The following is a 23,675-nucleotide window of genomic DNA, read 5'->3' as shown; positions in this document are numbered from 1 at the left end:
TTCCATCTCAACCCGTAGTTGGGCTTGCGTTTCTCCCTTCAATTGGACATATATCTCAACCCGTACTTGGGAGAGAGAGAGAGAGAGAGGGAGGTAGGGAGGGAGAGAGGGTAAGCTGGACAACAGACGGGCACTGGTGCACACAGTACGGTGCACGTATGGAAACGCGACGGCGGCCCAAAACACGAACGAAAATGATTTTTAAAAAAAGGTACGGAACCCTATGCGATGCGAAAGCGACGGGTTGGGGTTTTAAAAAAAACGTCCACGTCAACTGTTCCGTACGCCATACGGAACGTACTGTACGGACTGAACCAATCCGTACCAGTATGGAATGCAACTATGCATATTATTAAAGACGGAGTGGACATATGATATTTTGGGCACGACAAGTGGACAAAAGGAGGCGCCTAGATGAAACTTGGGCATCAAGCCAAGAAAAGCATAAAAGTTGATATTTTTGGCTAAAACTTGGAGTACAAGCCAAGAAAAGCTTTAAATTGATATATTTGGGCAAGTTCAACTATTTTTGGGCCAACCCGGTTATTTTTGGCAAAAGGGGAAAAGCACAACTATTTTGGGGCTGGTCGACTCCTTTAAAAGCAAAAGGAAGCATGCGCATGATGAGAGGGTGGTGGGTTGCAGATAAAAACGTTTTTTTCTTCTCTCTTCCTCTCCAGAGCAACTAGCTGTACAGTGGGCAGTAGTGCAGCTTCCCTCTCTTCCCCTTGCGCTGGCTGTACAGTGGACAGCGGGGCTGGACAACCTTCTCCTCTCTCTGGCACAAACTGTACAACAGCTGGGCAACACCTCCTTTCTCTCTTCAGCCGGACGTATAGTGGTACAATAGTCGGTTTTTGCCTCTCTCTACAGCTGTACAGTGGTACAGCAGTGGGGCACCCTTTTTGTCTCTCTCTGGCACAGGTCGTACAGTGGTACGGTAGCTGGGCCGCTTCTTCTCCTCTTAGATTCGCTGGCTGTACAAGTGGTATAGCAACCAGCAGGTTCTTCTCTCTCTTGCGCGGGTCATACAACTGCAGATTCTTCTCTCCCTTCACCGCCTCCTCCTGGCCATCGGTTCAGGGGCTGTTTTGGAGACATTAGGGACTGATTTGAGAGCTCCTCTGGGGCAGATTTGAGGCTTCGTTCTGAGGGCTGTTTTGGCACAGAGTTCGGTGTTGGGTTTGACACCGCACTAGGCTGTTGATTCGTATTGGTTCTTGGAGCGGTTTGTGCTTTGATTCCTGTGCAAGTGTTGTGGAAAATCCGGTGTAGTATTGCACCCGCACCTTGGTTTGATTGTAACCCATTTGTTGGAATAAAGTAGTTCCTACGGGGGGCCGGCCATTCCAGCTCAGTGTTGTGTTCCCTTTAAGCATTGTTTATGGTTATTTCCGCTGTGTTTCATATCTTTGTTGACATCTGAAGTGACTGTCCATTGCATCCGAGTTTCCCGTCCGGTTTCAGAGGGTGGCTGCAACGCGCACACTATGTCGGCCGTCCTCTGTGGCCAACCAAATATTGATAACGAGGCTGTAGTGTGCTAACTACCGAAGGAAGAGCGTGACCTTCCTTGGCCAAAAGCTGTCCCACAGGCTCTTCCAAAAATCTGAGAGGAAGCGGGAGGAAATGCCTTGGGAGCCCAATGGTTTGCTGCTGCCAGGGTGCCGTTTATCACATGCATCTGAACCCTGCGTCCCATCTTTGCCATGTACTGAAAGAAGGGGGTGGTCAGACTCTCCGGTGCTGAAGGGGTCCTACCACTCCCACTCGCTAGGGTCCCTCAACAAAAATTGGCTTTCCCAAACCATAGCCACCAAGAGCTGTCATGGACCCCCTTGGTTGGGGCAAGGTTAATGTGCCAGTGATAATCATAAAAGCCAAGAATCTTCACCTGCTGAAGTGAGGCACCGTTGAAATCCTTGGTGGGGGAGAGGGTGAGATGTCTTTGGGGAGGACCAATTGGAAAAACAAGCGTGGGCCCCCCTTCTGAACGAGGACTGCTAGGGGGATATCATTACGAGTTAAGGCTCCAAGCCACTAAAGGCCGTGCGGGGCTGTGCGCGGGGGGGGGGGGGGGGGGTGGGGAAAGAGAGAGAGAGGATGTCTGAGTCGATGGTGAGGGTAACCTGATTTCTGCCCCAAATCCCATCGAGGTGTCTGTCCTGCATCTTTTGGGGGAGTCTCTTGAAGCTGGCCCTAGGCATTGTACACACGTGGGAATTCAATCATTTCCATCTGCAGTTTCTCAGTGTTAAGTCGCTTTACAGAACATTTCTCTACTAGAGCATGGGCTAGCCAGGGAGATCTTCAGTAGAGTTGGCTGTGAGTTGACGTCTTCACTCTCAGCCATTTGTTTTACTTCTTTCTATTACATAATACAGAACAACTCGTGTTTGCTGTGCATGTTTGATTCTGTTGCTCTCTTCTCTATCTCTACTCTCAAACCCTAGCACATAGGCACAAGTGTTCTACAATATTAGTACCAATGTTTAATAGCTATAAATGGAGTCATATACTTTCGCAAGTCCTACAAGGATAGAATATTAGATTTTTCTTAAAGTACGAAATTGAAGGGCTCCAATGTCCATGTGCATGCACATGGACATGCTAATCCCAGTGCTAATCCCTGATTTGCAATAGAATTTGCTTTGTACCAACTAGCAAGTTCATCAAACACCACATCTCGTGAGATAACCACTTGCCTAGTTTGTAGGTTGTAACATTTATATGCCTTGCGATCCTGTGTATATCCAACAAACACACACTTTTCTGCCTTAGAATCCAACTTCCTCCTTCTCTCGTCAAGCACATGTACATAAGCTATGTAACTAAACACCTTGAGAGGTGTCCAATGTCTGGCCTAAAACCTGTACTAGCGTACTTCCATGTATGGCTGCTGTGGGTGTCTTATTAAGTATATACACTGCAGTGGCACATGCTTCTGCCCAATAATAATCTTGCATGCTCTTTTCATTGAGCATCACCCTAGCCACTTCACAAATGACTTTATTCTTCCTCTCAGTAACACCATGATCATGGAGCTACAGCAACTGTCATAGGCAGGGAAGGCTTGGATGTGGACCTAAGGCTGTTGGCCAGCAGATGGAGCACTTTCATGAAGGTGTTGGCAGCAAGGGTTTTGTCCATGTCCAGGGAACTGGCCGACAGCAGGTTAGCCAGTTCATGTGCTCTTCAAGTGCCTATAAAAGGCAAAGGCTGGGCTCATTGTTGGGTATTCAGTCCTTCTGGGTCTTAGACTAGGACTTCATGGAGTCAAGATCACCTTTTTATGGGCAAGCCTATGACTGCCAAGAGTTGTACCTTTTTGTACATTATGAAAATACTAAAAATACAGCTATCTCTCTCTCGTCTCTCCATCTCTGCATTGCGTTTTGCTCCTAGAAAGGTGTTTAGGGCTGAAAGAAGACTCAGAGCTTCCGCGCATGTGATATCCAGTGTGAATTAAGTACCTCGTGATGCTTGGAAACTCTTAACCTTAGTTCCTTTCTTGTATTTCTTTAAGATAACCTGCCTGGAAAACCTTGCTTGAAGGTTTTTTCTCAGAATATGTACGTATCTGAAGAGGAACATGGCATACAACATTGCTTCACTTCCAACCCTAAAACCTGGTTTTGTCTTGTCTATTTTTTTGCTGTTTTGAAAAGGTAGTGCTCAGAAATAGATATCACGCCATCATTCCTCAAAACTCTTTGTCATATTGCAGGGAGCTGACCTTATGGCTGGGAGCTTGATTAAAAACCCTGGAGGTACGATCGCTCCAAATGGTGGGTATGTGGCTGGAAAAGAGGAGCTGGTGAAAGCAGCTGCTGCCCGCCTAGCTGCACCAGGGTTGGGTATTGAAGCTGGATCAACAAGCGGGGAAGTGATGCGCTTACTATTCCAAGGACTTTTCTTGTCCCCTCAAATGGTCGGAGAGGCTATCAAGGTAATGAGTCTGTTTGTCCTTGTGGGTCTCATTGCCTGTTCTCTATGATTGAGATAAGTCATTATTGGGCCTTCATGTTGTGGTAGGGAGGCCTTCTTGTTGCAGAGGTTATGGCAGGCGAAGGCTATAGAGTACAACCACTTCCCCGAGTGAAACGTCATGATATTATACAGGTAGTCAACTTTACTTTTCCATCGATATCTTAACTGTCAACTTGCCATAGAGTGGCTAGATTATATGAAACAGGAGTGCTGTGAAACTCACAATCCTTGATAGAGTGCAGTATAATTGTTGACAAACTTAGAAAAATGTAGCTTGATGTTCACGAACGGGAAGATGGGTAGCAGAGACAGTTGATGGGCAGGAAAAGAGGGCTGTGAAAGCAGAGTCCAAGTAATCAGGTTGAGCAGCAGCTGAAAAAGCCTCAGGAATAGATGGAGTAGGTCAGCCAGAGAGTGATTAAGCTCAGGTGTAGGCTGGCTTGCTGGTTACGCTTCAACAAGGTGAAGAAGCAAAGGCTGTGGCTGTAGCAAGGTCAGAAGACTGAACTTGTGCAAGTTGTTGAGCTGAGCAAGAAGGGTATTGAGGGCTGAGCAAGAGGTTGGGAATGCTTGGGAGGAACCAATAGTACCGCTAGCATACCAGCTTTGTCTCAGCATTGATATTCAAAATGAGTTTTTTGTTTCCTTATAAACAAACAAGCATCTTATTTTTAGATTATACAATCTATGCATCTTTACATTGGTTTGTCTGGGGATTTTAAGGAACGGTTTGGAAGGTCAGAAGTCTAATACTGGCTATTGTTAGGCAGTGGAGATGGGCACTTCAGATCGATTGATTGCTTTCTGTAGAGCTGTACAAAAGCGTTGTCCAATTGGATCTTACATCAATCCCACAGCTGGTACGACTGCAGGCTATGAATCTCAGGTACCGTTTTTGGTCAAACAACTATTTGCTTTAGAAAAAAGTCTTCAATGCACCAGGTGTGTTTTTCCGTGATTGATGAAGGATAGTACTATGGGACAGGTGGTCTTTGCGGATGGCACTTTTATTGACGGGAGCACAAGTGAGTTATCATGTGATGGACCTCTAAGGGAACCTTTCGTAGTCTTTTGCCAGGTCAGTCTAATGTGCTTTCTGCATTGACACTAATTAGCAGTCAGTGCTCTTTTGGGGTGCATGTGTTTTGTGGTGCATTTGAGATATCTCCGATTTGGAGGATCCCAGGAGATCAGGATCTAGTTAGGCCATGATCTAGCACTAGCCAGAAACTCAAACAGTTGGGCTATATGCGGTATGGGATACTGGTGCTTGGGAGGATCCCAGGAGAACAGGTCTAGTCAGGCCATGATCTAGCACTAGCCAGAAACTCACACAGTGGGCTATATGCAGTATTGGATACTGGTGCTTGGCGAGCTGTGTTGGTTGGTTGACCATAGTCTAGCCTCAGACTTGGGGGCACTTTCAACGTGGTTGGGTGACGAGCTAGTTAGTAAATTTTGAGTCTCTGTGGAGATTACGTTCCAGACGGTGATCAAGGCCGTTCCTTGCACTCAAGTCGGTCTCTTGGATTCTAAGGCTTGTTTCATGTGCCCCTCTTTTTCTTTTGTTTCATGATCATCATCATTTGCACCTCTTTGGTCATTATTTGCACCTCTTTTGATTTGAGCTAGGGGGTATGTTTGCTCAGGTTTATCATCCTCCTCTGGGTCTGAAATTACTGGCAACTGAAATGTTGGACTGAGTTACTTTTTAATCAAATAGGACTCACAAGTGGCCATCACTCACCAAACCACTTCTAACTTCCTAGTAGTATGACACATGCATCCATGCTGGGGATTCATGTATGATGAATGTGAGCACCTATCGCCATTCAGACCTGCTTAGAATTGCAATTATATTGACAGCATTCCAAGTGTAGAGTTGCTGGTTTTAGGGTACCTAAAACAATATCTTAACCTGGAAAATGGTGCAATTGGAATCAGGGTGTGAGGTATCTGTCACACCTCCTGTCCCCATCATCTCCAGAACTTGATTGCCGGTCCACCTTTCTGTTGATATTACTTTGTGTGTGAGTCATTTCTTTCACATCAATTTGTCCGTGATCCCTCTCTCAAGAATGTTAACAAAAAATCATTTTCATAAATACTCTAGCATTTTGCTACTTTTAAGTCGTGTTGTTACTTGGTTTATGGCTGTTGTGCAGGGTGGCACCCATTGGACTCACTGGGCTTTAGTGTTGGAAGATGTTCTTGAAGCTTTGAGAACACAATGAAACCCTTTATAATCTCTGCTCATCAGTTATGGGGAAAAAAAAGGATAGCAAAGAAAGGAATGAGTATGCTTCTGCAACCACACTTCATGCTAGTGTAGCAGCCACATCTCTCAGAAAAAAGATAATACTGTTTTGACTTCACGTTGATGCTCTCTCTCTCTCTCTCTCTCTCTCTCTCTCTCTCTCTCTCACACACACACACACACACACACACACACACACAAACTCTCATGGATACATTATTCATGTCATACTCCCATGGAAAATGTGTTTTTCTAGTTAGATTGTTTTCATTGTATTCCATGATAGAGTAACTTCCTCAATGTATTGTAACACTTTGTCTCATGGACCCTCTGGTCTTTTGTAGACGTTAAAATCTCTCTCTCTCTCTCGCAATACACACACACAAGCAAAACATGGAGGCATGTGCAAGGAAATTATTCCTTCAAAGATTTTTGCTAAATAGTAAGCATGGAATATATTGGTGAAAGTTTTAAAAATCTATTAATGAAATCAAACAGTTAGTGGTGGAAGGGCATGAAGCTTAGAACATAGCTCTAAAGTCTAGGAATGCAAACAGTAGAGTTTCAACTGGAATGTAAGGTGTGGTTTTGATGAGTTGCAAGTAGTGGTGTCTAAAATGAGTACTCAATGAGTTTGCTAAAAGATAATGCATGGTTTTTTAAATGATTATGCATGATAGTGCTTTCTATAACGTCCAAAATTCTCACAATGTTCCACCTTCTTAGAAGATACCAAGCAATCTTTCTTTCTACCATAGCGTTGGTAAAAGGGAAGAGGATATGAAGAGATGGAAGCTGCTTCCTAGAAAGCTAGCGTCAAACCCAACCTGTAGTGGCTCACAAGCCAACATCTATGTAACATACCCAATTTCTCTGGCACAGTGCAACTTGGCAGTAAGGCTATGCACTACTATGATTGCTCCATAACCTCTTGAGAACTTGAAGAGTCAAGCAGAGTTAAAGGAATCCTAGTGATATGTGTTACATGATGGTTAGTGATTATACATAAGAGAAAGGAATCCTAAGTGATGGTACATGATGGTACTCTTTGCCAATAACATGTTGATCCATACTTAAGCATGTCTAGTTTGCTGTAGCATAGACATGGTTATACAAAGGGGAAGGAAGATTCAAAGGAGAGAGAAGTCTCGAATGCATATAAGGAGAGTTGTCTCAAGACTTCATGAGATTGCTTTAGCAAGGTATGTAGATTGCTTCATAAGTGTGTCTAAAAGGAACACACGAAGGCAGATACTTTGGTCTCATAAGTCAAGAGTTTAAAAGGAACATTATAAATTGAAATCTCCATTTTCATCAAATTTGGTCATTAACTTTGAGATGTGGATTGGCTTGGTTCTACTTGGATCTGGGCCTCTGGGTGATACATTCATGGAAAACCGCTTTCCCATTTCAAATGCCATCCATAGCATGCCTTCTACATATTCATGTGGTGGTGGAATACAAGGCAATTGTTGCGCATGACCTTTGTCTTCGGGTTCGGAGTTTCAAGCTCCATGAGGTTGGGCTCTATGGTTTTTCCAATGGCACTAATCATGTGCCTGCATGGCTCCAAGGTTGGGATACCGAAGGACCTAAAAGGTGGTTGTCCTTGTGGAACATTGGGGTTGGTAGCGGCGGTAGCTGGAACTAGTTCTTAACCTTTCCTCACGTTCCTCATGTAAACATAGAGGAACTAAAACTTGATTCTGTGGTGAAGACATGTCAAAAGTGGGCTACTTTGAGATGGTGCAACAAAGAGACATGCTCCGATTGCCACAAAGGGAGGTAATGGGGCTACGTGGCCCTAGGGCCATTCCCAACTCCCGATTGATGCCAAAAGTTTGAAAATGTATAACATTTGAAATGGAATGAGAACTTCTAGCTAGGGCAGGGTTGTGGTGTGTCCCACTCTTGCTCTAGCTTTGCCCATAGATACGGCGGTTGAATGACCTTTTCACAGAGTTCATGGCTCCATTCACCACCACTGAACTTATTGGTAAATGGGTGTTAACCCGTAGTTACACTTAGATTATAGTAGTTACCTGTAGATCATAGTTATCCACTAAATAGTTATGAATTTATCCTTAATTATTATTCAAACAGCATACTGGAAGTGTGTGACGATTTGTACAACAATTGTTAACATCTTATAGCGCAAAGCGCAAGCATATGTATGATTCAGGACAAAAGAAGCAATATATGTAGATACTGATGGTTTGTTGATTACCTGTCTTTTGTTTATCGATGTTTGTACTGTTAGTCATTTATATTCTTTGTCTATAATATGTTAACATGAATAACAATGCATGTTGGCTTTCCGCTAACAATTTAGCGATCTTTTTGTGTTCAATTTCCTGTTGTTTCAAGCAAAAGAAGACATGCAAAACATGTATGCGGCTCAACAAAGAGTTCTGACACTGGAGAGGGACAAGGCACATTTTCAAAATATAATTGAGCTTCAAGCTAAGGAATTAACATAGGCAAAGCAAGAAAAAATACAGATGCAGTAGCAAATCCGAGATTTACAACAAAAATATACAAGTGTTGAGCTATAAAGCCAACATATTTTTTTGATGCAACAACACGAGGCTCTGGCAAAAGTAGATCAAGCAACGTTGCACGTGCTCCAGCGGAGAGTCAGTGCTCTCAAGGCAAATGATGATGCAGAAGTATATGAGCTGTCACAGCAAGTGAAGTGGACACATATGAAGCTCGAATTAGGGAGCTTATGGATAGCTTGCATGCTGGATATATTGAAGAATTAAAAAAAATATTTGAGATGACATGCCGCCCAGATGAGCTCCGACAATGACAAAATGATGATGAGTCCGGTGCAGGCGATTCCGATGGAGGAGGTGGACCAATTTAGACCTATTGGTCCTATTCAACAACCATCTGAATAGAACACACAGAAAGATTAGGGCCAATCTGCAAGTAATTATAAAGGCAAATGTGAGAAGGCAGGTCCATTTGAAGATCCGACTTTTAGTCAATTGCGAATGCAGTATATTTTGATTCTAGGAGCAAGCTCGAGCATTTCACCACAATGTAAAGCAGTTCAAAAATGAGGTTGAAGCTTTGAAATTGGAAAATCATTAGCTGGAAGAGCGTAATGCTCATCTGGAAGATGAAAAAACACATGATTTAGCCAGAATAAATAAATTGAGAGAAAAAGTTGTTGCTTCTACAGAGCTTAAAGATACAATTAAGAAGCTGGAAGCATACGAAGAAGAACTTCAAACACTTCACAATATTCATAAAGAATATGTTTAAGAAAGTGAAGGTAAAACAGATGAGCTCATAAATTAAGTGCAAGTTTTGGAGAGGGAGATGGAGATGGAGTGATGTGCAATATGTATAATGGAAGTAGTGGAGACATTGCGCTCCCACAATTTACCCCTGCCCTCCCACTGGCGCATGGTACAGAAGATAGTGGCACACTTCACCAGGGATGTGCCGCTAAACTAGCAACCTACAAAGGATTGCAAGAAGCTACACTGGATCGTTGACAAAGTGCAGAGCGCCCAAGCAGATACAAAGAACCGGCACATAAGGGTCAATCTTCCAGATGTTTGATTCGAGCACAAAGATGAGGTGCCGTTACCTGACTATCTGGTTAGAGTAATCAACTGGAGGCCGCGGAGTAGACTAAAGATAATCTAGAAGCCGCCAATCCAGATATTCATCCTCATTCTATTTCAGATTACTAACAATCTCAATTTTAGTCTTATAAGCAAGCTCATCCATCCGCCCATATTATTGACATAGATTTAAAAAACCCACTAGATGAACTAGATTAGGATTTCAAGAAGATTTCTTTAAAGAAACTAGAGAATCCAATTTTGTTTTTACTTATCCTCGTCATCAAGTGGGTTCATGTTTCATCCACGGGACGGACTACCCACCGGGTGTGCCAGGTGTTAACCCGTAGTTACCCTGAGATCATAGTTATCCACTGAATAGTTATACATTTATATTTAATTATTATTCAAACATCATACTGGAAGTGTGTGATGCTTTGTACCACGGCTGTGAACATCTTATGGCCCAAAGCACAAGCATATGTATGATTCAGAACAAAAGAAGCAATATATGTAGATACTGATGGTTTGTTTGTCGATTACATGTCTTTTGTTTATCTCTATTTGTATTGTTAGTCATTTATATTCTTCGTCTTGTAATACGTTAACATGAATAAAAATGCAAATTTTCACCAACAATGGGCTTAATGGATCGTGGCGCTTGCCGTTTCTAGGGACTCTCGACGACTCCAACCAAATCTAGATTATTCGGCTCATTTCTTCCCAAGACTCCTCGCTTAAGGTAGACTCAAAGGAATCTTGCCCTCTTATTTGGGAAGAACAATGTTGATGCACTATAGTCAATCTTGGATTGTCATTTCCAATAATTTCTTGTACTGGACCAAGTGTTTCTCTTGAGAGAGGGTTCGTTTAAGTGGTTGGCAATGGTTAGATCCAAAGGTTCAGGTGGTTCAATAATGACGTTGATGTGTCTGGGAGAACTTGCCTTTATCGCCCCGTCCGAAGCACACCACTGCGAGGAGGAAACTATCACCAGCACCACAAACACTCCCAATTGACGTCCCCATATCATCGGCGTCGACACAATTGAACACTTTTCAACACCCTCCCAACATCCCTATTCAATCCAGCTGCCTACTCAAAATGTCCTGTTATGTCAGCTCTCACCTCCAATACCTCCGATCTTCCAGCTAAATACCCCTCTTGACCTTAGTTGACTCCCAACTGACCAAAATTGCTTCCAACTACCACAGAGCTGGCTATAAACTACCTCCGAAGTCCTCTATTGGTCCCAAGTCAAAAATCTAACCTCCACGCTCCCAGAATGTCCTCCAACATCAGCTAGCCTTGAAACCTTGTATTAGAACCTCTCTAAATCAAGCAGCTGCCCTTGGCTGACCATTAGCTCGAACAAGTTCTCCTGACAAATTAGATACTAACTGTCCACTTGCTTGCAAATTTTGATGCCTCACCTTAGTCCAAAATGGTTCCTCTAGGATCCTCTACAATCCTCCAACATCGGTTGTCCCTAGTTAGAAATCCAACCTCCAGGCTCCCAGAATGTCCTCCAACATCAGCTAGCCTCAAAACCTTGTATTAGAACCTCTCTAAATCAGTCGTAGTAGCTGACAATAAGTTGTCTTGGCTACCACAAACAAGTTAGATACTAATTGTCCACTTGCTTCCGAATTCTGATAACTCACCTTAATCCAAAATGGGTCCTCTAGGATCCTCTAACATCGACTGACCTAATAGCCACAATCCCTGGTCCTTCCTAGATAACATGTCGACCCTCATCGACCTTTCTCTAACTTTCACTTGTTGAATTATTCCTTAGAAACCTGACACAGAATCGTCTGACTCAGAAGCCTACAGTAAATCATAATCTTCCCCAAAAGTCCTCAGATACCCACAAACTCTCAGGTACCTCCAAAACTAAAGGGATATCACACAATTAGTTTATTTCTGACTACAACTGGCACCAAGATGCCTCTAAAATGACTGTCCCCGACCAACCAACTAAATTGATATACAACGGATGAAGGTTTCCTCTCCACTGCATTAGATAGCACTTCTAGAGCCTCAAAACACTTAAACCAAGCCAAAACCCAACCTTATAACTACTTAGTTGACAACAAGTGTCTCACTACTATCCACCACAAAAACCCCATCAGACTATAGAGCCTTCTAATTGCTGATAGTAGCTGACCTTTTATAGACCTCCAATAGTCAGCTGAGACTCAGAATCACCTCCCCTCACCTCTAACAACAACAAGCCCAAACAAGATCCCTACACCATCAACTGACTATATTGATACTCAGCTTGCTGAGACAAAGGCTTACTCTTACACAAGCTAACTGACCCAAATCAGACTCAATCAAGGTCATCTCTTCACTCATAGCTTTTCCTTCAATAGAATTTTATCCAAACAACACTGAGAGAACCAAAACAAACAAGGGAACTCTTCAATTTCCACATAGCCTCATCTTTTATGAATTTAAAGAAAACTGTGCCACTCTCAACAAACCCTGAGAGTTGGGGATTTAACAGATGAGAGAAAAAACAACAAGAGATCGAGGGAACCCCACACAATTATCCTCAACAGAAACCAAGCTTATATTCTCAACTCTATCAAGATCAACGATAACAATAAGATCTACAGACAGATTGCAGGCTTTAACCATCCCTTACAACAACTGGGAATTGTGTTGAGTAATCCTTGATCTAATCCAAGTTCCAACAATGATGCAACCTTAGAGGTTCTGGGACACCACTTTCCAAATAGAACTCTCTATCACCTCTGCAATCCTTGCTCTGGAAAGATCCAAGTCTCCTCTAGTTGTCCCCACACGTCACCTTCTTCTCAGAATAAACCAACTGATTTCCAACAAGCTACATAGTAAACTTCCCAACATAAAAAACTCACTTCTTTTGCCACTCTCTTCTTCAAAGAAAAACAAGCTTTTACACAATCCAACATTTTCTCATTCTCGCCTCTTCACGCAATTGCTCTCTCCATGCACACCTCAACTATTCTACACCCAACCTAGTCGGCTATTCTCCATGCAACAGTCCTCCCTCCACTGAACAAAAAGTTAATAGAGTGCCTAAAAAAGGAATTTGAAAGGTGTCAATTTTATTGCATATCCTTAAACCCTTACAAATTTCAATGTTGGGTGAAACACAGAGTTATTCTTGGGCATATAGTGTCCAAAAATGGGATTTCCATTGATGAGAGAAAAATTAAGGTCATCTTGGAATTACCCCCACCAACAAATTACAAGGGAGTCCAAAGATTCATGGGACATGTCAGCTACTATCGTCGGTTTATTCTTTTCTATGTAGAAATAGCTCGACTTTGTATAAGCTTTTGTATAAGCTATTGATTATATTTAAATGGACCGAGGAGTGTTAACAACTTATGATATGTTGAAGCAAGCCTTGGCTAGTGATCCAATCTTGTGAACACCTAGCTGGGATCTCATCTTCCATGTTTCATGTGCACATTGATGCCTCTAACTTTGCAATTAGATGTGTCCTCGCATAGTTAGGGGAACACAAATTAAACTATCGTATTAGTTTTGTAAGTCAGCCAACTAGATGAGGCTAAAATCAACTACACCACCACTGAGCATGAAGGGTTAGCAATGGTTTATGGGGTAATTTTTTTTGGCATTACCTTCTTGCTAACAAATTTGTTTTCTATGTTGACCATCAAGCCTTGTTGTATCTAGTAAACAAACCATGCTCCACACAAAGGATCACAAGGTGGTTGTTGATTCTTCTTGAGTTTGATTTCACAGTAGTTGTGAGGCTTGACAAGTAATATGTCATGGCAGATAATCTATCTCGCATACCTAGACTACATACATAAAGGGAAAGTACTCTCCTAGAACAACATACAAAGTGGTCAGTCTATAGTGTGAACCTAACTATATTATCTGGCGCTATAATTATGCCATAACTCTAGTACTCTAAAGTGGTTGTCACACAGCTTGTCATCCACTAGCGGCATATCAACCATAATCACACCAAACCGTGCCAGCAGTGACGTAAGTGCGGAAGCTATCACCTAGGTGGGTCATCAATGTTCACCCTATTGAGATTCAAGCTCGATGTCAGTGTGTGCCAGCTATGCTATGTGCTGGCATGTTAGGTAGCAGCATGTGTGAGACATAAATGACCGCGTCCAGCTACTGGTCATAGTGTGTGGACATTAGCTAGGGTTAGATGTGTGTGGATACAACTCATAGTGTGTCTTGTGTATTATGGATTATGGCTTTTTGCATTGTGTGAGAAGGGAGATAGCTTCCCTCTATGGTTAGGGTTTGCAATATACATTGAATGTGTGAGATTTACTGGTTTTTGAGCTCTCACAAAAAAGAGAAAAAGGGTTTGCAATATACATTGAATGTGTGAGATTTACTGGTTTTTGAGCTCTCACAAAAAAGAGAAAAAGGGGTCAAATTTTGATGAATTTGGAGTAAGTTTTTGGCAAAAATCAGAGCATTGATGGATTGCACACTTGCCTAGGTGTGTTAGGCATCTAATAGCATCATCAATTAGCAACATAATCACTCCTAAAACCCTCTACAGCAGGCAGCGTAAGCTGGACAGAGAAACATAGTACTTTTTCAATTTTTTGATAAGTGGAGGACTCAAATCCACTGATGTGACTGGTTAACTTCACAATTGACTTAGCAATTAGTTCAAATCCACTGATGTGACTGGTTAACTTCACAATTGACTTAGCAATTAGTTGCTACATACACTTGAGAAGGAGGCTATATGATTGGATTGATCAATTATCATCTATGGAGCTGGAAATGAGCTGATTAAACAGGCTGTCTACTAGTTGCAGTGAAACTGAGTGTGATTAATCGACTAATTACTCTTTGGTCTTAAACAATTGGACTAATTCCTTTTACATGGTGTTAGTGGAAATCATTGCTAAGCTAATGAATGCCTGGTTGCTCAATTTGGACAAGGATTGAAGAAATTAGAGCAAATCTATTACTAGTTTTTTTGGTTTTTCTCAAAACAGAGAAGGGGGCTTGACAAAATTGGTATGTACACACCTCGGATGGTGTTGATATTCAACATTGAGGTTGTTTAGGTGAGCACAACATCGTGGAAATTATGCACAACATGGTGGAAATTATGCATCAAGCAGTAATGATGGCAGCGCAAATCACTTGTTTGCCATGAAACATGTGGGATATATGATGACAAATACTGAAAATGATGACACTTGGTATATGGACCCTAGAGCATCAAACCATATGACTTGTCATGGTGAATGGTTTTAGCATATGAAGCCTATGGATGTGAAAGGCTATATGGAGACAGGAGATTATACCTAGCATGCCATTACACATGTTGGAAGTGTACCATTGGTTATGCACAATGGTGAAACAAAGTCTATGTCAGATGTATTGTATGTGTCTTCTATCATGAAAAGCTTGGCCTCAGTTGGTCAAATGGTGGAACAGGGATTACAGGTTTGTTTCAACAAGCATGGTTGCTTTGTTGAGGACTTCAAAAATGGATGTAGAGTCATTGCCAAAGGAAAGAAAGAAGGCAGGTTGTTTAAGCTGGATGCTGGGATTCCTGAGTTGAAATCAGCCATGTTCTCTAAAAGCCGAAATGTGGTACAGGACATTGATATGTGGCATAAGAGGATTGGACATGTGAATATACAAAGGTTAAAGAACATGCAGGCAAGAGGCATTGTTAGTGGGCTGCCTAGATTCAAGTATGATGGGAATATGCATGTTTGTGAAGCCTGTCAGTTTGGAAAGCAGGCAAGGTTGCGGTTTCCTAGGGAAGGCAACATGAGTAGCAGGCCACTTGAGATAGTACATAGTGATGTATGGGGTCCTGCACAAAACCCATCCATCAAAGGCAGTTTATATTATGTGACATTCATTGATGACTTTAGCAGACTGACATGGATATACTTTCTCAGAGAGAAAAGTGAAGTGTTGGGAAAGTTTATGGATTTCAAAGCTTTTGCAGAGAAGCAATATGGTTCTTGGATTAAATGTTTGAGGACAGATGGAGGTGGTGAATACACCTCAAATGCTTTTGAGCATTTCCTGAGAAAGCATGGTATAAGAAGACAATTGACTTGCAGGTATACACCTCAGCAAAATGGTGTGGCTGAGAGAAAGAATAGAGTCATATGTGAAGTGGCCAGGGCGATGCTCAATGAAAAGAGCATGCCAGATTATTATTGGGCAGAAGCTTGTGCTACCGTGGTGTATATACTTAATAAGACACCCACAGCAGCCATACATGGAAGTACGCCAGAGATGCGGCTTACAGGTTTTAGGCCAGACATTGGACACCTCAAAGTATTTGGTTGCATAGCTTATGTACATGTGCCTCATGAGAGAAGGAGGAAGTTGGATCCTAAGACAGAAAAGTGTGTGTTTGTTGGATATGCACAGGATCGTAAGGCATACAAATGTTACAATCCACAAACTAGGCAAGTGGTTATCTCATGAGATGTGGTGTTTGATGAGCTTGCTAGTTGGTACAAAGCAAAGGATGAGGGTGTCATTGAGTCTCTTGAAGCTGATGTGCATGTGAACTTGCCACAAGCAAGTTCTAGTTCTACTACTATGTCTAGGCCAGCAGAGGCTGAGAGTAGCACTGTACGTCCATACTGTACGTCCATGGTCAGGATGCTTGAGGCATGAGAGTGTGAGCACTGGGAGTAGTGTTGTGGATAAAGGAAAGAAGAAAGTTGAAGGAATTGGAATTACAGGTTATGAGTCATCAAGTTTAGAGAGTTTGGATGAGGAACTTGGCATACCTATTTTACGCACACCTGGTGCAAGGTAGGATAGATATGTGCCACCACATGCTAGAGTGACAGGTGTTCAGAGTGATCCACATGCATTGTGGAGATCCCAAAGAATCAGATATCCAGTTGTTGTGACAGGTTGACATATTGAGATTTTGCTATGCATTATGCATATATGACGTCTTTGGTGAAGCATGTGGAACTTACATGCTATACAGAAGCTATTGGAAAGCATGTTGCCCGGATTTGAGTTATGATGTGGGGCTAGTAAGCCAATTTATGCAAAGCCCCAGAAAACCTCATTTGGATGCAGTGAGACGCATTATGCGATATGTAAAGACCACTGCACATTATGGTCTTCTTTATGAGAATGGTAAAGGCTTGGATATACATGGCTACACAGATGCTGATTGGGCAGGTAGCTCATATGACAGGAGGTCTACTAGTGGTTATGCCTTTACACTTGGAAGTGCCGTGGTGAGTTGGAGTAGCAAAAAGCAACCTACTGTTGCTTTATCCAGTACACAGAGGCTAAATATAGAGGTGCAGCCATTGCTACTTGTGAAGGAATTTGGTTAAAGAGTCTCTTGGCAGATTTGGGTGAGCCTACTGATGGCAAAGTTGTTATTCATTGTGACAGCATGAGCAGTGTACAGTTGGCCAAGAATCCAGTGTTTCATGCGCGGACCAAACACATAGAGGTCCATTATCACTTTGTCACAGAGAAAGTGCTAGATGTTGTACAGTGGATCTACAGTATGTGAAGACTGAAGAGCAAGTGGCAGACATCTTTACAAAGCCACTTAGCAGGGAGAAGTTTGAGTACTTCCGTACTATGTTGGGAGTACGTGGGATGAGCTTGAGGGGGAGTGTTGAGAGCTTTGATAGCCCAAGCTCATCTACATCTTCATCTATGGCAGTACATCATGAGCTTGAGAGGGGCTGTTGAGATTCAAGCTCGATGTCAGTGTGTGCCAGCTATGCTATGTGTTGGCATGTTAGGTAGCAGCATGTGTGAGACATAAATGACCGCGTCCAGCTGGTCATAGTGTGTGGACATTAGCTAGGGTTAGATGTGTGTGGACACAACTCATAGTGTGTCTTGTGTATTATGGCTTATGGCTTTATGCATTGTGTGAGAAGGGAGATGGCTTCCCTCTATGGTTAGGGTTGGCAATATCCATTAGGGTTTGCTCCTGTGTGTGTGTCTCCTCTCCCTCTACCTATTTTAGTAAGCTCCTAAACCTGTGGAGATTTTCTATGCCCAATGCCTTCATGAAGATGTCACCCACCTGATCCTCTATGCTGACATATACCAGATCTACATCACTTGCTCTAGAACCTTATCCCTCACAAAGTGATAGTGCACCTCAATGTGCTTTGTTCTAGCATGGTATACTGGGTTACTGGTCAATTGTATTCTACTCATGTCATCACAATAAATGACAACTGCCCTATCCATGGGCTCACCCATATCACCAACAAGTAGCTTCTGAAACCAAGCTACCTCACAAGCTGCCATTGTAGCACCCCTATACTCTGCCTCTGTACTCGACAAAGCAATTGTTGGTTGCTTCTTACTACTCTAACTCAAAGCAGCACTCCCAAATGAGAACATAAAACCATTAGTAGACCTCTTGTCTCTACAACACTACCAGCCCAATCAGCATTTGTGTACCCATGTAGCCATATCTCTATACCAGCCTCATAGAAAAGTCCATAATCAACTATGGAATTTATGTACCTGAGAATCCATCTAGTCACATCCAAGTGTGGCTTCCTAGGGGCCTGCATAAACTGGCTCACAAGTCCAATAGCATAACTCAAGTCTAGCCTAGTAATGGTCATGTAGATCAAGCTTCCCACTATACGCATGTATGTAGTGGGGTCCTCCAAAAGCTCACCTGTATCTACAAAAAGCTTTGCATTATGCTCCAATGGCACTAAAATAGGCTTACAGCTTGTCATACCATACTTCCACAACATGTCCAAGCCATATTTCCTCTACAATAACAAAATGCCATGAGGTGATCTCACCACTTCTATCCCCAAAAAATATCGCAGCTCACCCAAATCCTTCATCTCAAACTTTTGCTTCAAAAGCCTCCTAACATCCTGTATGTTACAACATCACTATCACTAGTGACAATTGAGTCATCCACATAGATGACTAATAGTATGATAATTGAGTCATCCACATAGATGACTAATAGTATGATCCCTCTATCTATCTTTTTCACATAAAGTGAAAAATCTGCATTGGATATCTGAAATCCAATGGTAACAAGATACTCCCCAAAAGATACTCCCCAATCTTGTTTGACCATGCTCTGGATGCCTGCTTCAAGCCATACAAGGCTTTGTGTAACTTGCACACAAAATCTAGGTGTGCATCACTCTCATAACTTGGTGGCTGCATTATGTAAACTTGTTCTTGCAAATCACCATGCAAGAAGGCATTCTTTACATCCATCTGATGTAAATACCAACCCTTTGCTGTAACCACAACAATGATAGCTCTCACGGTTTCCATTCTTGCAACCGGGCTAAATGTCTCTTCATAGTCAATGCTTTTGTGTAGTGCTTACAATTTGATAACATAGTTGACATTCAATATATAAATTTTAATATTTAGAAGTTTTATCATTTTAGTGTTTCTAATAACTCACATGACTAGTGTTGTTGATTATATATGAATTATTATGTGAATTTTGTTATAAAAACTAAGTCTATGGTGTTGTTAGGGAAGTCAATCCATATGTATTTGGATAGATTACACACAAGCCATTGAGGACCTTAATATCTAAAGATTTGGAATTGAGTCCAAATCTTCTCTCAATTCAAACTTGAGTCCAAATCTACTCTCAAAGAGATTTTGGACTGAAGTTTAAATCTCTCTTGATACCTTAACACCTATAGTTTTGGACTCAAGTCCAAATTTCCTTCTAGTTTTAGGTGCTTTGAAACATAGTTGTTTTGCTTATTGAAACACATTTGTCAAATCCAAATCTCTTCTTTATACATAGATTTATGTACTTGAGTCCAAATCTCCCATCTTGGTAGATTTTTTTGAGGAGAGGAATGGGCTTGTATCCGAATTTGTTGTATAGAATACAAATCAATACTTCAAGTCAAATGCTATTGCTTTGTCTTTAATCCATTTATTAAGCAAGGTGTGCATGTCAATCCATATTAGTTTGAGAAATTATGTGCAATTATTATATCAAATGACGTTTTGTAATGGGTTTATATATCATACTATTCAATCACAAGGTAATATTACGTTGTCCAACCATTAGAAGTTAGGAATGTTTGTAAAAAGCAAATTAGTATTTGTTATTTTGTGTTTTGAAGGAGGTTGAAGATGGTTAGGAGATGTACATACCTAAGTTTGAACCAAGTTTGTTGGCTTTGAATTTTGGATGCAACACACGTGTCTCACCATAATTTTTCACGAGAAAGAGCTTGCAATCGGAAAAAAATTGTTGCTAATTTAACAGAGTACTTTAATGACAATGGAATTAAAACATTTGGAAGATTTGAAAATAAGGAGGAGCATAGAGAATTCCATGTTACAACCCACTTAGATGCGAGTAACAGAGTAACTGCCAATGCTACGGTACTTTAAGAACCTATCAATGAATATCAAACTGTTCATGCACATAGAGATATGTCACAAGGCCCTGTTCCTTTTGATTTAAATGAGATACCTATAGATAAGGCCTTTCCTATAGATAATTTTTAATCTATTTGCTGTGTTGTTGGCGATGTGAAAGGTATTAAATCCAAATGTCACTCTATAAGGTGTGTGTTTTCATTTCCTCGAGATGTTAAGCACCCAACAACTATGGTGGTATATTCCAGAGATTGTACTCTTTACTCTTTAGGATCCCTTTCTTATAAGTGTCATTTTTGTGGTACTCTAATTTGGAAATGTGAGGTGTCAAGAAAGCTTGGACAATGTGAGGGCAAACACTGTTGTGCAAGTGGAAAAATCTCTTTACTGCCTTTGGCAAACCCTCCTCCTGCATTGGTTGGCTTGTTACTTGGTAATGATAATGAAAGTAAGGAATGCAAGAAGAATATACGCTCTTATAATAATGCCTTGGCATTTGTTTCACTGGGTACTCACTTGGATAACTACTTATCATCGTGTTGGTTTTGTAATACTTGATGAAACAGGAGATGCCGCTCCCAAATTTTTCCAATTATATGTGTATGATATGGAACATGAATTGGAGAATAGAATTCATGGGATGCCTTCTTTAAATCATAACGTGCTTGAAAGGTTGAAAACAATGATGTATGAACATAATCCATATGCCTATGCACTTTGTACAATGAGAGAAATGTTACAGTCAAGTCCACATGCAAATTTGAGAATGGTCATCTCACTAAAGCATGATCTATGTTAAGGAAGTACTTTGTTCCTATAGGAAGTGAGGTCACCTTTATTATATTTAGTACATGTATTTAGTTTGTATTAACATTCTCAAAATCTTTGTAATAAGAAAATTATCTCTATGTGAAACAGATCATGTCTTGTTAACTTCTCCATAATACACAATGAGAGATCTTACACCAATCGAACTAAACCAAAGATGGCAATTATCATTAGGAACTCAATGGGGTCTTTTTGGGCCCTTTAATTTGCCATGAGGTTATGGAAACGTTTAACTTTCTGACAAATAGGAGCCCGCCATGTAAGCAAAAACCAATGGTTTGTAAGAGAGGTGTAAGAGTGGTCAAAGGGTGCACTTTTTCCCCCAAAAAGGGGAGGGGGCAATTTTACAATTTTCGGACCTCCGTAACTTCTACATACAAGCTCCGATTTGAGCGGAAATTACAGATCCGTGATCTACGCATCAAGAGCTTTCCATAGATATGTTACATGATATGGTTTTATCCGCTAGATTTTAAATTCCATTTTCCCCCCAAAATTCAAATTCGAATAAAGTAGCCGTTTTGAAGCTTCAAATTAGAAAACGTTTCTTCTTAAGAGAAAAGGTTTGACTCCCTTAAACTGCCAAATAAAAGGGCCCAAGAAGACTCCATTGAGTTCCTAATGCTTGGACCTGAATGGATTAATTTTGCAGCGTTGCTTCATGGGATCAAATAAAGTCACAAGCCTACGTTGTGGCAATCAATGGATTGTTCTTCGTCCAAGATGCATGGAATTTTTAAATGAATTGTTTATGAGATTTCATGTTGGGATATGGTCAATAGTAATGCAAAAGAATGTTTTGTCTATAGTGCAAACTTTGACAAAACACGCAAGAAAGGACGCCATTTTTCATGGTTTGGGGACAATAAGAGTGCTACAAATATGATAAAGAGAAGATTTATAGGCCAGATAAGATTGGGGTTGAAGCAATGTTTAAACCTCTTCTAAAGGTATGGTGCCAATGGAGTGGAAAGTGTTTTGTGGAAAGGACTGTGCTCATTGATGACAACCCTTATAAAGGTTGTTTGAATCCAACAAAAGGTGATTCTTGAATGGGATGAGATGAACAAGAACATAACAAGAGAAGGAGGACAAGATGCTCATTCAAGCTCATCAAGCAGTCAAACTCCATCGGACCAATGTCAAGGACACCACTGATCTAGAAATAACGAGTAAAATTCGTGCTCCATCTGTTCATCTAAGTAGTAGACAACTAGTGATATTGCAAAGAATTCCTCCAGTGTCAACACTAAAAGAAATGGAAGCAATGCTCTATGCTCAACAACTAGGGTATAAAAAAAGCTTCATGGAGCTGCAACTAAGAATTATATATTGCGATTAAAAGATTTCTATCAAAGTCAGCTAGGGAGAAGCTAGGTTCTTTTTTCATGAACCCTTCAAATGTGTAGGAGGAAGCATGTAACATTTATGCTATATATGGTATATGTAGTTTACGTAAAGACTAACTTGTTAACAATCCTAAAATGGGATTGATCATGGTGATAGATAATGATTAAGCAACATAATTAAGGTGGGTTATACCACACTAAAAACTCCATGAGAGAGAGAGGGAGATTGCACACTCAACACTCAATTCTATTCTATTGCATATCACAATGAACCATACAATGATATAGGCTTTCTAGCCTTATCCCACTTTACACATCATCATCCATGTGGCACTCCCCTTTCCACTCTTTTGGTCAACACTCACACACCATACAATATTACATGTGGCATTCCTATCTCACCACAATATCTTGCACCGCTAGGGTGCTTTCCCACATACACACAACACCACGATTACATCTCTCAACACCCCCTCTTAATCGAGGTGCTCCACAACTCACCCACCATCACCCATCTCAATGTAGCATTGTACAACCACAATCGCTACCTCTCAACACTCCCGAGTGTCCATCAACCAAACATGTGTGCAGTGTCTACCATCTTAGACACCAAGTCCATTTTGAACCGACTCGCTCACAGTGGAACCACTGAGTCCGATTTGAACATGGAAGTTCGGGTGGGAACCAACCCATGCACATGCACCTCGCACGTGCATCGCTCATGCACACATCACGCGACAACCATTTCGAGCTTCTAGGTGAGCTCGGGCAGGGCAACCCTCATACCATGGGTGATTACAAAAAAAAATCCTCGTTTTGAGCACGCAGGCTCGGGCACGGTTGCCTATCATCAAACACTAGGGGGAATACGTTTACAAACCTTTTTTGGTCATAGTCAGGTAGGGTACCCAAGTGTGAATGCCAATTGCTTTAAAAATATGACTATGCTTATTGTTCCGTGTGTGAGCAAGGCTTATGCTTTTAAAAAAAACATATGATGTGGTGTGAATGAAATCTTAACTCTAAGGTTTTAAAAACCTTATCAAGAGTTACACAAAATTTGGAAACAGTCCAAAATGCCCCAAAGATCTCTGCAACCTTTAAACGACGCAAGTTAAATTTTTGGGGACAGCCTGCACATGGGACCCACATCATGAGGTCTTCTTCCATCGTAGCCCTCTCCTCTCCGAGGCACTCATGGTGGCTGCTGCACAGCCCTCTGTTTTGTATGACCATGAGCAGCGCCCATCTCTCACAGTCGAGGGCCCTCATCATCCCTTA

At 41.5% G+C, this 23,675-nt stretch overlaps 1 protein-coding gene across 4 annotated transcripts in view; it reads left to right on the top strand.

Moving 5' to 3' along the window:
- The window catches only part of LOC147603503 (uncharacterized), a 60,684-nt gene extending 54,318 nt beyond the window's left edge, over positions 1-6,366 (top strand). For 2 of the 4 annotated variants that reach the window (XM_086796537.1, XM_086796538.1), the window contains exons 8-12: positions 3,728-3,949; positions 4,036-4,122; positions 4,757-4,876; positions 4,976-5,068; positions 6,156-6,366. In XM_086796537.1, the coding sequence (XP_086652663.1) occupies positions 3,728-3,949; positions 4,036-4,122; positions 4,757-4,876; positions 4,976-5,068; positions 6,156-6,224 (591 nt within the window). In that variant the 3' untranslated portion in view covers positions 6,225-6,366. Of the gene's footprint in view, positions 1-3,727; positions 3,950-4,035; positions 4,123-4,756; positions 4,877-4,975; positions 5,069-5,856; positions 6,021-6,155 lie in introns of those variants that run through there. The other 2 variants (XR_015265609.1, XR_015265610.1) reach the window with 2 other exon arrangements.
- The last annotated feature ends 17,309 nt before the right edge of the window (positions 6,367-23,675 follow it).

This window comes from Cibotium barometz, chromosome 64 (genome assembly GCF_041138505.1).
Source record: "Cibotium barometz isolate CiBa-2024 chromosome 64, ASM4113850v1, whole genome shotgun sequence".
NCBI lineage: Eukaryota > Viridiplantae > Streptophyta > Polypodiopsida > Cyatheales > Cibotiaceae > Cibotium > Cibotium barometz.
Note: the sequence above shows the minus strand (reverse complement) of the source record. Positions and strands in the feature narration are given on the sequence as shown.